This window comes from Pristis pectinata, chromosome 5, assembly GCF_009764475.1.
Source record: "Pristis pectinata isolate sPriPec2 chromosome 5, sPriPec2.1.pri, whole genome shotgun sequence".
NCBI classification, from domain to species: domain Eukaryota; kingdom Metazoa; phylum Chordata; class Chondrichthyes; order Rhinopristiformes; family Pristidae; genus Pristis; species Pristis pectinata.
In genome coordinates, this window is record NC_067409.1 from 65,677,025 (window position 1) to 65,693,955 (window position 16,931).

The 16,931-nt window shown below is 40.9% G+C and overlaps 1 protein-coding gene across 1 annotated transcript; it reads right to left on the reverse strand.

The window, feature by feature from the left end:
* Positions 1 to 5,393: 5,393 nt before the first annotated feature.
* On the reverse strand, positions 5,394 to 6,891 carry LOC127570331 (transcription factor 15-like). The gene has a single exon (XM_052015779.1). The coding sequence runs from the start codon at positions 6,233 to 6,235 to the stop codon at positions 5,726 to 5,728; it is 510 nt and encodes a 169-aa protein (XP_051871739.1). The 5' UTR covers positions 6,236 to 6,891; the 3' UTR covers positions 5,394 to 5,725.
* Positions 6,892 to 16,931: the final 10,040 nt, after the last annotated feature.

Genomic DNA, 16,931 nt, shown 5'->3' on the forward strand with positions numbered 1-16,931 from the left:
ATTCTGGCTAAAAAGGCACCAGCCTATCTTTTATTTTTCAGTTCTGAAGAATATTTGTTTCAGCAATATCAATGTGTCTGTTCTGTCCACAGAAGGTAATAGACATGGTGAATCTGTCCAGTCATTTTCTCTCTCTGTCTCATATTTCCAGCATCTACAGTATTTTGCAATTGATTCAATTTATTCATATTCATTATCAACACAAAATGGAGTATGAGGAACTCAGTGGGTCTGGCAGCATCTATGGAGGGAAATAGACAGTCGGCGTTTTGGGTTGAGACCCTTCAAAAGGACTGGAAAGAAAGAGGGGAGATAGCCAGTATAAAAAGATGGGGGGAAGGGGTGGATCAAGAGCTGGGAGGTGATAGGTGGAAGTGACAAAGGGATAAAGAAGATGGAATCTGATAGGACAGTAGACCACGGAATAAAGGGAAGGGGGGTGAGGAGAGGATCCGGTGGGAGGAATGAGTGACTGATGGGCAGATCAAGAGGGTGAGGGAGGGAAAAGAGATGGGGTGATGGGGGCCAGTGGGATAAGGGGAAAAATGGGGACAGAGAAGAGTGGTTACCAGAATTTGGAGAAATCAATGTTGATGCCATCAGGTTGGAGACTACCAAGGCGGAATATGAGGTGCTGCTCCTCTAATCTGCATCTAGCATCAACTTGGCAGTAGAGGAGGTCATGGGCAGACATGTTGGTGTGGGAATGGGAAGTGGAGTTAAAATGGCTGGCCACCAGGAGATCCTGGCTGGTAGGACAGGAAGAACCCTCCCCCCCACCACACACACACACACACACACACACACACACACACACACACACACACACACACACACGCACACGCACACGCACACACGCACGCACACCTTTTTATGCTGGCTTCCTCCCTTCTTTCTCTCCTGTCTAGATGAAGGGTCTCAACCTGAAACATCGACTGTCCATTTCCCTCCATAGATCCTGCATGACCTTCTAAGTTCCTCCAACTCCTTTGTGTGTTGATCTAGACTTCCAGCATCTGCAGTCTCTTGTGTCTCCATTCACATTCATTGTTTTTGTTTGTGGATCCTACAATCCACATTGTTCCTGTCTTCTTGAAAAGTTAAGGTAGGCCTTTATGTCTTGCCCTTTTGTGTAATATACAGCTCCTGACTTGAAAAGCCAGAATTATTTTATCTAGATGCAATTTAGACAATTAAAGAAAAGTGGATTGCTGGGGATAAATAAATAATAGAACATGGAACATAGAACAATTACAGCACAATTCAGGCCCTTCAGCCCACAAAGCTGTGCCGAACATGTCCCTACCCTAGAAATTACTAGGCTTACCCATAGCCCTCTATTTTACTCAGCTCCATGTACCTATCTAACAGTCTCTTGAAAGACCCTATCGTATCAGCCTCCACCACCGTTTCTGGCAGCCCATTCCAAGCACTCACCACTCTCTGAGTAAAAAACTTACCCCTGACATCTCGTCTATATCTACTCCCCAGCACCTTAAACCTATGTCCTCTTGTGGCCACCAATTCAGCCCTGGGGAAAAGTCTCTGACTATCTACCCTACAATACCTCTCATCATCTTATACACCTCAATCAGGTCCCCCTTCATCTTCCGTCTCTCCAAGGAGAAAAGGCCAAGTTCCCTCAACCTGCTTTCATAAGGCATGCTCCGCATTCCAGGCAGCATCCTTGTAAATCTCCTCTGCACCCTCTCTATGGCTTCCACATCTTTCCTGTAGTGAGGCAACCAGAACTGAGCACAATACTCCAAGTGGGGTCTGACCAGGGACCTATATAGCTGCAACAATACCTCTCGGCTCCTAAATTCAATTCCCCGATTGATGAAGGACAATACACCATATGCCTTCTTAACCACAGAGTCAACCTGTGCAGCCACTTTGAGTGTCCTATGGACTTAGACCCCAAGATCCCTCTGATCCTCCACACTGTCAAGAGTTCTACCATTAATACTATATTCTGCCAACATATTTGACCTACCAAAATGAACCACTTCACACTTATCTGGGTTGAACTGCGTCTGCCACTTTTCAGCCCAACTCTGCATCCTATCTATGTCCCTCTGTAACCTCTGACAGCCCTCCAAACTATCCACAACACCCCCAACCTTTGCGTCATCCACAAACTTACTAACCCACCCCTCCACTTCCTAATCCAGGTCATTTTTAAAAATCACAAATAGTAAGGGTCCCAGTACATATCCCTAAGGTACACCACTGGTCATCGACCTCCACTCAGAATACAACCCTTTAACAACCACTCTTTGCCTTCTGTGGGCCAGCCAGTTCTGGATCCACACTGCAACGTACCCTTGGATCCCATGACTCCTCATCTTCTCCATAAGCCTCGCATGGGGTACCTTATCAAACACCTTGCTGAAATCTATATACACTACATCCACTGCTCTCCCTTCATCGATGTGCTCAGTCACATCCTCAAAAAATTCCATCGGGCTCGTAAGGCAGGACCTGCCCTTAACAAAGCCATGCTGACTATTCCTAATCATATTATATCTCTCCAAATGTTCATAAATCATGCCTCTCAGGATCTTCTCCATCAGCTTACCAACCACTGAGGTAAGACTCACCAGTCTATAATTTCCTGAGCTATCCCTGCTCCCCTTCTTGAATAAGGGAACAACATCCACAACCCTCCAATCTTCTGGAACTTCTCCTGTCTCCATGGACGACACAAAGATCATCGTCAGGGGCTCTGCAATCTCCTCCCTCGCCTCCCACAGCAACCTGGGGTACATCTCATCCAGTCCCAGTGACTTATCTAACTTGATGCTTTCCAAAAGTTTCAGCACCACCTCTTTTCTAATATCTACATGCTCAAGCTTTTCAGGCCGCTGCAAGTCCCCACTACAATCCCCCAGATCTTTTTCCGTGGTGAATACTGATGTAAAGTATTCATTAAGTACCTCCGCTATTTCTTCCGGATCCATACACACTTTCCCACTGCTGCACTTGATAGGCCCTATCCTTTCACATTTCATCCTCTTACTCTTCACATACTTGTAGAATGCCTTGGGGTTTTCCTTAATCCTGCCCACCAAGGCCTTCTCATGTCCCCTTCTGGCTCTCCTAATCTCTTTCTTAAGTTCCTTCCTTTTCGCCTTGTACTCCTCCAGATTTCTAACATTACCTAGCTCTCTGTACCTTTTGTATGCATTTCTTTTCCTTTTGACTAGATTTATTATAGCCTTCGTACACCATGGTTCCTGTATCCTATCATGACTCCCCTGTCTCATCGGAACATGTCTATGCAGAGCTCCACACAAATATCCCCTGAATATTTGCCACATATCTTCCGTACTTTTCCCAGAGAAAACCTGTTCCCAATTTAATCTTCCAATTTCCTGCCTGAGAGCCTCATAATTCCCTTTACTCCAAGTAAACACCTTTCTAGCCTGTCTGTTCCTATCCCTCTCCAGTGCTAACATAAAGGAGATAGAATTATGATCACTATCACCAAAATGTTCACCCACTGAGAGATCTGACACCTGACCAGGTTCATTACCCAATATCAAATCAAGCACAGCCTCTCCTCTTGTAGGTCTATCTACATACTGAACACACCTAACAAACTCTACCCCATCTAAACCCCTCACGTTCTGGAGATGATTGCTTTTATTCTGGATTATTCTTATATTGCAATTATTCTGGAGAATAATTGCTTTTGTTTTACTAGTAGCTCAAATTGATGATAAATTCTTATTTGGCAGCAAGGTAAGAAGTGTTGGAAGGTCATTTCTAAAATAATGCAGCTTTGGAATTTGCTCTTCACAGTTCTTCAATCACACTTCTGAAATTCTTGGAGAGCAGGGCACTCTACCCAAATCTAATCATCTGGAAACAAATTGATATGTTAGTTTTCAATGTTAACATGTCATAGGTTGCATGCACACTGCGCTGTTATTTCCATTCATTAAAAGCTGAAGCTTTCAGGCAAATATGTGCCTCTAGTGCATTCTGAAACCCAAGGATGGATTCAATGCAGATGTTCCGCTGCTTCACAGGAGTTGGAAAAACATGTCATTGATGAAGTGAATGATGACTCCCTGTTGTCAGAGCAATACTTTGTAGCGAAGGTCAGATTCAGACTGTGCCAACTAATTTTGGCAGGCTATTATAATAAAACGTTATGTCACGCCTTGCACAAGAAAACACTCCCTGAGACCTCAGTGTGCAGCGAGGCCATTGCTCATTTTATCCACAGCGGGTGCACAGAGTAACACTTGAAGGTTCGATTTCAAATCAATGCCAAACACATTGCTTTCATAACCTATGGAAAGAATACTACTACCCTTCTTTTGCTGTATAAAACAACCACCGGCTGGCAAAGAGGAGAGCCGCAGTGCTGAAAATTGAACTGTCGGCTGAACAAAAGAAGACTCATAAAATGCCACACACAAAGGAATCAGATAATTTTTAACAGGGCGCTGATCCTGAATGTAGAGAGACATTAAGGTTCGGGCGAGTCTTTGTGTTGTGCGCCTAATCTCATCCTTGATACGCGAATGTTCTCAAGGGTTTGAGCATTCCCTGAAAGCTTCAATAGCCTTCACGCTGCGTTCAAGTCTTGCAAGGCTGTGGTCCATGCAGACTGAAAGACCCTTCAAGGCAGCTTGCCAAACTGAGGCATAAAAGAAACTGTATTTGCATTTATTGGCTCAATTTCACAGAAAAAAAAGTTTTCGATCTATAACATTATTAACGTTATATTAACTGTGAGCGTTGGAGTTTATTTGGAGAAATCAGAAGCAATGAACTTGCAAAAATGGTGACAAAACTGTACAGAGATCGAAGGTGTTTTGAGATGAATATAACATTTAGAGTATTTCATTTTCGCCCAATACAATTTCAGTCCAATGACATTTATAATCCAACGCTGGAAACATTAAGAGATGGTGACTGATTGAAATGACTTGGAAACACTGAACACTGAGAGGTTGACACGACTAACAACAATTGGGATGCTGGATCTTGACCTGGGAAGCAAAAACACCGACCCAAACCAAATGCTGCAAGACATCACCAGTCAGGTAACTGAAGAAGCAATGTAAAATATCCAGCTAACATATAGTGGGTTTAAGTTAGTAAACATTAAACAAGCCGCCGTCGAAGTCGACCTTATTCCTGCGTTTATAAGGTTTACAAAAAGGGTTTGAGAAATTCGCAAGTATTTATTTATGTTTATACACAATTAACAATTGATATTTTGAACATTTAATGCTGGTATCTGGTGGTTGAACACTTCGACGAGATCTGTTCTCAAATACACGACATAAAGATACTCCAGGTTGTATTTCAATTTGGTGTTTATCTTTAGATCAGCTTTTTTACATCAGCTTCTTGAAAAATGTTCTGTATAGTTGTAGATCCGTTCCAGGACTAACCCTCCTGGATAACATTAACCAAATCATCTCAGAAAACTCAACATCAAAGTGATTTAATACATTTCTTCAAATAATCCAGCCGCATTTGAACTCAGTGGTCTGCTTCCATACCAACACACAACATAATGATTCTATAATCAAGAAATATTTTTGACATTCTCGGCCTGATCAAACGCCTTTGATTAGATTTGCAAATGATGGCCTGATTGACGCCTCTTTGCAGTCCCTGTGTCAGTTTCAACCCATTCACGGGCTAAACATGGGAGAAACTGACACGTACTTAACTTTCAGCACCACGCTTGGTCCGTCTAGTGCAAGCATGGAGAAAAATAGCCATTTTCCAGGGACATCTCATGACCAGCGAAAGAACGGAGACTCGAGAAGTCACCAATAGCACAACCGCCGAGGTACAGCGGGTCCTCAGTCTGACAGATGATAAAGTCTGTCGCCAGTTCTTCACAGACTCGAGTCAATTCCGTCAGTTTTTCGCCTAGTTCCACCGACAAGCCGTTTTCGCGCTGATGTTGTTTTTGATCATCCAGGAGCAGCACGGTGGTGAGATGAGCTATCCACTTAGCGGCCAGCCTGAGGATATCGATTTTCGACACTTCTACTTCAGACAGGACCGGCAGGAGCTTACGCAAGTCCTGAAAAGCCAGGTTGACTCCATGAACCCGTTGTCTCTCCCTTGTGTTGGCAGCTCTTCTCTGACGACTGACCCCTGTCAACATCTTCTTCCTCCTTCGTATTTTCTTTTTCTTCGCCGATCTTTTATCCTGGTCACTGTTTTCTACACAAACCCCATGCAAAACGTCCATAATTTTCGTCTTCTACCGGTGCTCGAAAAGTTGGCTCAAAGTTTTGGCCGCGCAAGCCGAAGCCACATTCAGAAGCCGGGTTCCTTGTTAAAAGTGAACGGCCAGCTGCTTCTGAGCTGCTAAAGTCAGGATGAAAGGAACAAAAGAGGCCACTTGGTTAGATTCAACTTAGAAACTGATTATCATATTGAAAAGAATCGGCCTTTAGAGGCTGCGGATCGTGTGCAATTCCCCGAGAGGGAGGAGGGTGAGCCTTGAATTTTACATTGCTGTTTACATATGATTTGTTCAAACCCGAACTCCAGTGTTTCAAATCAAGTTCGGAATAATCTGTAATTCTGCAGTTGATATTCATATACAGAGTCAGTGTCATTATCCACGCCGTGCCGACAACCATGCTGAGTATTGTGTTGATTAACGCAGACGCTGCACTCTTTCAATGCTGATTTATTTAATTGCACGAACTTTATCCAACTACTGTTCTAACCAGGTCGCTTATCTGAAAAAAAAACGGGCAATCTCATAATCTACTTTCAAAGGAAAACTATAATTAATGTTTATCTAAAATACAAACCATGTTGGTATAACACAATGCGCTGATAAGCAAGATAATACAAGACTGGTTATACAGTGTACGTGTTCGAACAAATTATCAATGGTGAATTCCATTTATCGGTGTGTTGATCTTACAGCTGTACCCAGTTGATTAGCAAATGAAAAATAAAACTTAACTATATGCTCGGGACTTTGATGGTGCTGGACTAGCAGATTTTTCGGACTATTACTACACCAACATATTATTAATTTTGTTTTTATAATGTTACACAGTATTATTATAACTTTCCCTGTGAACCAGGTCTGTTTAAAGGGAAATGAGACCATGGTCAATATAAAAAATGTGCAGGAACCATGGCGCAGGTGAATCGAAAGGGAGTGTGGCATAGGTTGACTGGTGAGCCAGACGCCGAACCATTGGGATTTCTTAATGGTTGAATAGCAGATTAACAGGGTGTCTTTTGACAACACTGTGTCCATATGTTGAAAGATGTGGGGTCCAATCTGAGCCCATAGCGGGCTATTCATTGTGCAGAAAAATCAATTTACTCTATTCCGTAAGGAGTGGAGGAAGCAATACTGATGACAAAAAGTACAGCATCCTCTCCAAATAAAAACAGGAAATATTCTACAGAAAGATACACTGAGTGGAGTTAGTTATATTAATTATGTGTATCATATCAATCTCCATCATTTACAACAATATTATCAACAGACTACACAATTTTGTGTAGTCTGAGAGTCATGGACTCTCCCCTCAGATCCTCTTTAAAATTCCTTGCTATTACTCTTGTTTAGATATCTCCACCATTATCCCCAGTCTTCCTGTGCCTAGCATTGTTAATATACACAGCTTTGAAAGTATTGTTCACAAAGAAGTCCCTGATGCTCACTGACTTGCAGGTGATAGCAGTCTCAGGGTAAAACTGTTTGTAGCTTCTTTCCTAGGAAGATTTGCAAGTAACTGATCCTCCCCAAAGACTTAAAGAGAAAATCAAGATTGAGAAATCTACATTTCAGGCATTCTACAGTACAAGAGTCTCTAATTTGCTTCCTACCATTAACTCTATCAAGCAGTAACAAGAAGAAACAATAACAATTCTTTTTGACTGTATACTTAAGTTAAATCTCATCTGTAAAAATGTTGAGGGTCAATGATATTTTTCCATATTAAATCCTGGAAAATGGAATAAACAATGACTTTCATGTGTTTCATGAAATAATTTTTATATGTTTTAATAGATTCAGTGCACCCACAGGTCATTCCCAAGAACGTGCACTGCTCATCTTGGACCTTCTGTTCACAATTCCCCTTGTTGTGCATTCACATATCAAATATGCCTCTGTGATCCTACAATCACCTACTTCAGTTTTCTTGGAGCCCTGTGAACTCCCTCCCAATGCCCTATGAGCTGGAAGTACCATTAAACATAAAGACACCACCCTTGTCATTGCTGGACAAGAGTATCCTCAACAAACAAGATGCTGGAGGAACTCAGTGGGTCAGGCAGCATCAGTGGAGGGAAATGGACAGTCGTCTGCTGTTCCTTCTGTCCCTGACAATGCAGAATATCTTGTCATTTTTTAAAAGCCTTACAACTGTAATGGCATGAGAGTGTTATTTAACATCTATCATCTGCAGTCATAATTTGGTCAATAGTTTCCTTATCAGTTTTTCAAATTCTTACCATCTTCAAACTGGTTATTCTCCACCATCCCATCAAGCAACCAACCCATTAAAGAATTTTCATGGACATAAAATTAGGAAACATTTTATACTCAGCTCTTACAGTAGTAAAGTTGTAACATATGCAAATGAGTAAAAAGATGGAACATTGTAATCTTACTTTTACTTTGATATCTCTCATACTTTGAAATATTCATGTAAAGAAATTATAGTGCATAAAAAATTAGATTTTTTTGGTTCTGTTTCCAAAACATGTTAAGGTTGCTACTAAGGGTGATGAACTTAGAGCATGGGTAAGTACATGGAATTATGACATGGTGGCCATTACAGAGTCTTGGCTGTCACAAGGGCAGGAATGGCTCCTGGATATTCCGGGGTTCAAATGTTTCAAAAAGGACAGGGACTGAGCTAAAAGAAGTGAGGGAGTGGCTTTGCTGATCAGGGACAGTGTCACAGCTGTAGAAAGGGAGGATATCCTGGAGGGATCATCCACTGAGTCATTGTGGGTGGAAGTCAGAAACAGGAAGGGAGCAATCACTTTATTGGGAGTATTCTACAGACACTCCCAATAGCAGCAGAGATGCTGAAGAGCAGATCCAGACGCAGATTTTGGAGAGGTGCAAAAATAACAAGGTTGTCGTCATGGGTGATTTCAACTTCCCTCATATTGATTGGCACCTCCTTAGTATAAAGGGGATAGATGGGGCAGAGTTTGTAAGGTGTGTCCAGGAAGGATTCCTGACAAATTATGTTGACAGGCCGATGAGAGGAGGGGCCATACTGGACCTGGTACTAGGCAATGAGCCTGATCAGGTTTCAGATCTCTCGGTGGGAGAGCATTTTGGAGATAGTGACCATAACTCCTTGATCTTTACCATAGCCTTGGAGCAGGATAGGAGCAGATGATATGGGAAAGTATTTAACTGGGGGAGGGAGAATTATGATGCTATTAGGCAGGAACCTGGGAGCGTAAATTGGGAACCGATGTTCTTGGGGAAGTGCAGAGCGGAAATGTGGAGGTTGTTTAAGGAGTACTTGCATGGGGTTCTGGATAGGTTTGTCCCATTGAGGCAGGGTAAGGAATCGTGGTTGACAAGAGATGTAGAATATCTTGTCAAGAGGAAGAAAGAAGCTTATGTGAGGTTTAGAAAGCATGGATCAGACAGGGCTCTGGAGAATTACAGGGTAGCCAGGAGGGAGCTTAAGAATGGACTTAGGAGAGCTAGAAGAAGGAATAAGAAGTCCTTGGCGAGTAGGATCAGGGAAAATCCCAAAGCGTTCTACACATATGTAAAGAATAGGAGGATGAACAGAGTGAGGGTTGGACTGATCAGGGATAAAAGAGGAAATGTGTGCCTGGAGTCGGAAAAGTTAGGGGAGGTCCTTAATGAATACTTTGCTTCAGTATTCACCACAAGGAGAGACCTTGACATTTATGAGGATGGCGTATGACAGACTGATATGCTAGGGCATGTCGAAGTGAGTAAAGTGGATGTGCTGGAACTTTCAAAAAACATTAAGTAGAAAGTTCACCGGGGCTGGATGGGATATATCCAAGGTTATTACGGGAAGAAAGGGAAGCGATTGCTGCACCTTTGGCAATGATCTTTGCATCCTTACTGGCCACAGGAGAAGTGCCAGGTGATTGGAGGGTGGCAAATGTTGTTCTTTTGTTTAAGAAAGGGAGTAGGGATAACCCTGGGAATTACAGACCAGTGAGTTTTACTTCAGTGGTGGGCAAATTACTGAAGAAGATTTTTAGAGACAGGATTTATGGGCATTTAGAGAAACATAGGCTGATTAGGGACAGTCAGCATGGCTTTGTGAGGGGCAGGTTGTGCCTCAGGAGCCTGATTGAATTCTTTGAGGATGTGAGAAAACACATTGATGAAGGTAGACCATGTGGTGTACATGGATTTTAGTAATGCATTTGATAAGGTTCCTCTTGGAAGGCTCATTCAGAAAGTCAAGAGGCATGGGATCTAAGGAAACTTGGCTGTGTGGATTCAGAATTGGCTCTCTCATAGAAGGCAGAGGGTGGTGGTAGATGGAACGTATTCTGCCTGGAGGTCGGTGACCAGTGGTGTTCTGCAGGGATCTGTTCTGGGACCCCTGCTCTTTGTGATTTTTATAAACGACTTGGATGAGGATGTGGAAGGGTGGGTTAGTAAGTTTGCTGATGATACAAAGGTTGGTGGTGTTGTGGATAGTGTAGAAGGTTGCTGTAGATTACAACAGAACATTGATAGAATGCAGAGCTGGGCTGAGAAGTGGCAGATGGAGTTCAACCTGGGAAAGTGTGAAGTGTACACTTTGGGAGATCGAATTTGAAGGCAGAATACAAGGTTAATGGCAGGACTCTTAGCAGTGTGGAGCAACAGTGGAATCTTGGGATTCATGTCCATAGATCCCTCAAGGTTGCCGTGCAGGTCAATAGGGTTGTTAAGAAGGCGTATGGTGTGTTGGCCTTCATTAGTGGGGGTATAGAGTTCAAGAGTCGTGAGGTGATGTTACAGCTCTATGGAACTCTGGTTAGACCACCCTTGAAGTATTGTGTTCAGTTAAGTTCGCCTCATTATAGGAAGGATGTGCAGGCTTTGGAGAGGGTGCAGAGGAGATTTACCAGGATGCTGCCTGGATTGGAGAGCATGTCTTATGAGGATAGGTTGAGTGAGCTGGGGCTTTTCTCTTTGGAGAGAAGGAGGATGAGAGGTGACTTGATAATGGTGTACAAGATGATAAGAGGCATAAATTGAGTGGACAGTCAGGGACTTTTTCCCAGGGTGACAATGGCTAACACGAGGTGACATAATTTTAAAGTGATTGGAGGAAGATATAAGGAGGATGTCAGGGATAAATTTTTTGTACAGAGAGTGGTGGGTGCATAGAATGCACTGCCGGCAGAGATTGTGGGGGCAGATACATTAGAGGCATTTAAGAGACTCTTAGATAGACACATGAATGATAGAGAAATGGAGGGCTCTGTGGGAGGGAAAGATTAGATAGATCTTAGAGCAGGATAAAATGTTGGCACAACATTGTGGGCCGAAGGACCTGTACTGTGCTGCAATGTTCTATGTTCTATGTTCTAAAATAGTGCATGATTTTCAGAATATTTTACCATGGGACATGTTCATAAAAAGCTTAATTCACATCAGCTCAATTAGTTTCAGCTTGATTGGCCTAATGAGAGTCTGTGAAGGCTTTCTAGTATTTCCATGTAAACTCTTTGTGTGTGTGTGTGTGTGTGTGTGTGTGTGTGTGTGTGTGTGAGAGAGAGAGAGAGAGAGGGAGAGAGAGACAGAGAGAGAGAGTGGGGGGAATCACTATCAGTTCCATAGAGTGTTGACAAAAAATAAACAGGTAGTTTCACACGTGTAAGTGTTGCAAATTCCAGGCTGTATATTCTCCTCGGTGTCAATCATGACTTGATAGTAGCATTGTCTCCTCTGATTAAGAAGATTGTGCTTGAGCAGAAAATCGACATTGACACTGCAGGGTAGGATTGAGAGACTGTTGTACTGCATCTTTTGGATGAATTGTTAAACAAAGCCTACGCCCTCAGGTGATAGTAAAAGACTCCAGTTTTTAGGACTGCAGTGAATTCCTCAGTGTGTCCTGCCTAATATTTGTTCCTCAACTAATAACTTTTTGACACATTTTATATTTGTAGAACTTTGCTTCATGCAGTTTGGCTGCTGAGTTTCTGAAATAGTAATAGAAATGTTGCCAATGCTGAGTCTTCTCCCTCCACATTGTGATAGATTTCTACATTTTGTGCCTCATTATCAATGAGGATTTAAATCTCCATTCAGCTCATCCTTTCTCATTCAATTTCTCTCCCCCTTTTATCCTGAGTTAATTCATCCATATATTCTCTCTGATCTATAGTCAATGTTATCCCTCAGCTTTACCAACATACATGGTCTTTTTTACTCGCAAGGTCATCTCTGGCCATCTCCATTTACCACTCACCACCCACAATCCCTTTTTCCATTTTCATCTCACAGCTTTCTTTATCTACACCTGGAAGCACCCATTGACATTACTTCCAGTCGCTGGCAACCATTTGCCAAGTTACTTCTGCATTTACATAATCTGATCATACACACCCTCTCCTCCACCTTTCGAACCTTTGTCTCCATTAAAACCTTTATGCCCAGAAATTCATCCTCAGGTTAAGCAAGTAATACAGTAATATCCACTTCTTATATTGACCTCTGAAATTTGGATCCATTCAGTGGAACCCTTCCTCCTCCTCCTTCCCCCCCCCCCCCCACACACACACATCATCTGATTATATGTCCTGATTTTTCTAGTTTCTCTAAAATATTTGGCATGTTATTATTTGGCCCCAGTGATACATGGCCTGCTGCTGCCATGTAAAGTCATGAACCTCTACCTAATCCCACAAATCTTGGTGCTGTCAGTCGCACGTAGGTCTAAATCCTTGGTGGGATTTACTTTGTTATAAAATATTAAAATTGACATTTCTTTGATTCAGTCAAACATGTTAAAATAAAGAGAATACGCAAAATTTGAACAATTAAGAACAAACTGAAAATTTCTATTGACCAAATTCTGATTCATCAAATTTGGAAAAAAAAGCAGAATCAATCACAACCTTCAGCAATTTTTTCCAGCCTGTGTAGTCTTCACATGTTTAAGATAACAAAGGGCCCTACAGAGTTAAACAAATCAAAGTTATTTAAATGTTTTAAATTAGTGCAAAACAATGGCTTGTCCTCTGTCCTTAAAAGACAAATGAACTGACGTGGCATCTCAGACATTTAGTACATTCTGCAATTGCATTCATTTACAAAGCAGGCTGACATTTGTAATCTTTTTCAAAATGAGTTTAGTGGGTTTTGTGGGAACTTGAGCTATTTATTTCTCCTTTGTTTAATTTCTTTACAAATTTAAGAGCTAACATATAAATATGGTTATTGTGTGATGGCAGCTTTTCTATAGAATGGCTGATATTCCCTTAAGTATTTTGAGAATCTTTCATATAGCTGCCTTTATCAATTTTATTTGCAATTGCTGCCTAATTGTTAATTGTGGCAGGAAAGAAGCAGTATATGGTGTTTAAGTTATAGAACTTTCTACTCTTGACACAGGTACCTCAGGAAGCACAAGAATAGGTATTGGGGCAGATTTTAGTGAGCTGGATCATTTAGGGAAATATCAGCTGCTCATTATGGAATTTAGAATTTCTAGATCTGCTGGGTTATGAGCCGTGCTTCAGTGTTTGACTCCTTATGGAATCTGGATTGGAGCTAAATTCTGACAGTTCCCTAACACTTAGGCTGGAAAATCTGCCTAAACCTGCACTAAATTAGATGCAGCATGGAAAAGTGAGTTAATTCAATTGAATGGAGAGGAACAGCTGTGAGGGAGCTTGGTATGTGTTATGTAATCCACATTTTTTAATTGAGATTAAATATTTTAATTGCTTAAAGATGTTCTGACATACTGTAATTGTTTTAGTTTCATTTTTTAAAGATTTAAATAATTTATTTTTTCATTGTGTCGTTGTCTTTTAATAGATTCATGCAGGCTAGAAACAAGTCCTTTGGACTACCAAGTCTGTGCCAGTCATTGAGCACCATTTACACTAATCCTAAACTAGTCCCATTTTATTCTCTCCATGTTGCCATCAACTCCTGCCATATTCTAATGCTCACCTACAAACTAGGGGAGATTTACAGTGGCCAGTTAGGTTCCCACCTGCATGTCTTTGGGATGTGGGAGGAAACCGAAGTGCCAAGAGTAAATACATAGAGCCACAGGGAGGACCTGCAAACACCATGCAGAAAGCACCAGAGGGCAGGACTGAACCTAGGTTGCTGGATATGTGAGGCAGCAGTTCTACTAGCTGTGCCACTCTGCTGCCCTTTGCTACCCTGGCTGGCATGGTGAGTCCAATCCAGCAAGGTGAATGCTGGCTGTTGTTGGAGACTGGGGGCACTTGCTTTGGGCTGGGCACAGCCAATAGAGGGAAGGGAGACTACAAACTTTCATCACATCCAACAGGAGATAATGAGAGAAACTGTAGGATCCGGGCAGTCCGTCAACACTGGAGGAGCTGCCGCCTCAGCCCGGCTGCACTCTCCATGTTGGTCAGGTTGCAGTCTTGAGCCCCACATCTCAGCATTCAGCTGACACACAGCTCATCTCAGCCGGCCCTGAACCAGCCCTTCCTAACCCACTACCTCGGACACCTAAAAGAGAGGGATATCAGGCACTTGGGGACATTGTTACAGTCAAGCTCCCCTCCAAGTTAGATACCCGCCTGATTTGAAAATATATCAAGACTTCTTCAATGTTACTGTGTCAAATCCTGAAACTCCCCACTAAACAGATTTGTGGGAGTACCTTCACTACAAGAATTGCAAGTGCATCATGAAGCCAGATCACCATCACCTTTTCAAGGTTAATTAATTATTGGTGTTAGAATATGGCCTTGTCAGCTACACATAAATTCTAGGAATTATTTGTAAACTAAAATAACAGTTCCATATTAAAATTACTGAAATCATTGTAAGAACAAAAGAAAGAGAAACAAAAGCCTGGACAGTCACTCGAATCTGCTCTGCTATTTATTAGGATTGAGAATGAAACTGCCTTATTTCACATTCTCGTCTGATCCCCATTTAATATAATGGTGAAGAAATTTATTTCTTTTTCTTTTCAATCTTTTTATTAATTTCAAGTTAATAAACATAACAGTAGTAATTAAACACATGATATAAAGAGATCGGGATTACAATAATAACAGTTAACGTATGCAGACACAGAGTAAAATATGTAACCTGAACCTCCCAATCTCTTGATAATTGAACATAAAAAAATTTAAAAGAAATTTGATTATACGAGAACAAAAAGCCCCAAACTAAGAAAAAGGAGTAACAAAACAAAATGAATGGTAATAATAAACAAAAACTACCCAAGAACTAAACAAAAGCTGGGCTGTCGTACTTCATCAATTAAAAAAAAATTATTATGTCATTAACTCTGCTCCTCTCTATTCAAATAGAAAGTTATTGAGAAGGATTCAGAAAAGGTCAGCTTACATCATATGAAAATGCTGGATAAATGGGCTCCAAGTTTCTTCAAAATTAGCCAAAGGATCAATAGTACCACTCCTAATTTTTTCTAAGCTTAAACATGTTATAGTTTGGGAAAACCATTGGAATGTAGTAGGAGGTTTAGAATCTTTCCATTTAAATAGAATGGATCTTCTGGCTATTAATGTAACAAATGCAATCATATGACAAACTGAGGCAGATAAATGGCCAGAATCCATCATTGGTAACCCAAAAATTGCAGTAATAGGATGTGGTTGTAAATCAATATTCAATACCACTAAAATGATATCAAAAATGTATTTCCAATATCTTTCCAAAAGAGGACAGGCCCAAAACATATGTGTCAGGGAAGCCACCTCCGAATTACATCTATCACAGATAGGATTTATATGGTCATAAAAGCGAGCTAGCTTATCCTTAGACATATGAGCCCTATGAACCACCTTAAACTGTATTAGAGAGTGTCTAGCACACATTGAAGAGGTATTAACTAATTGAAGAATTTTCTTCCATGTCTCTGTAGGTAGAGGTATCTGAAGTTCTCTTTCCCATTCATTCTTAATTTTATCCAGTATCCCTAAACGTATTTTCATAATCAAATCATAAATTATTGCTATCAAGCCCTTCCGATGTTTAAAACTTAAAATTTTTTCTGTAATTTCAATTGGATGTGGTATCAGGAAAGTAGGTAGAGTAACATATAAAAATTTTCCAATCTGTAAATATCTGAAAAAATGTGATCTAGGCAAATTGTATTTATTAGACAACTGTTCAAAAGACAAAAAATAGTTATCAACAAATAGATCACGAAAACATGTTATTCACTTTGTTTTCCATAAAAGAAAAGCTAGATCAATTCTAGATCATTGAAAGAAAAAATTAGATAGAATAGGACTTGATAAGATAAATTTATTCAATCCAAAAAATTCACAAAATTGAAACCATATTCGTATTGTGTGTTTAGTTATTGGATTAATCATTTGTCTATTCAATTTGATAAGTGCAAAGGGGAGCGAGGCCCCTAAGATAGAAGCCAATGAAAACCCTTGCACTGACTCATGCTTAAGATACACCCATTGTGGATAGAATAGGACTTGATAAGACAAATTTATTCAATCCAAAAAATTCACAAAATTGAAACCATATTCGTATTGTGTGTTTAGTTATTGGATTAATCATTTGTCTATTCAATTTGATAAGTGCAAAGGGGAGCGAGGCCCCTAAGATAGAAGCCAATGAAAACCCTTGCACTGACTCATGCTTAAGATACACCCATTGTGGACATTGAATTACATCTAAATCTTGTGTCTAAAAAATTAAATGTTGAATATTAATTGCCCAATAGTAAAATCTAAAATTAGTC

Bases quoted from the DNA above. Each gene is read 5' to 3' on its own strand.
- LOC127570331 (XM_052015779.1), bottom strand. From the start codon at position 6,235: ATGGACGTTTTGCATGGGGTTTGTGTAGAAAACAGTGACCAGGATAAA.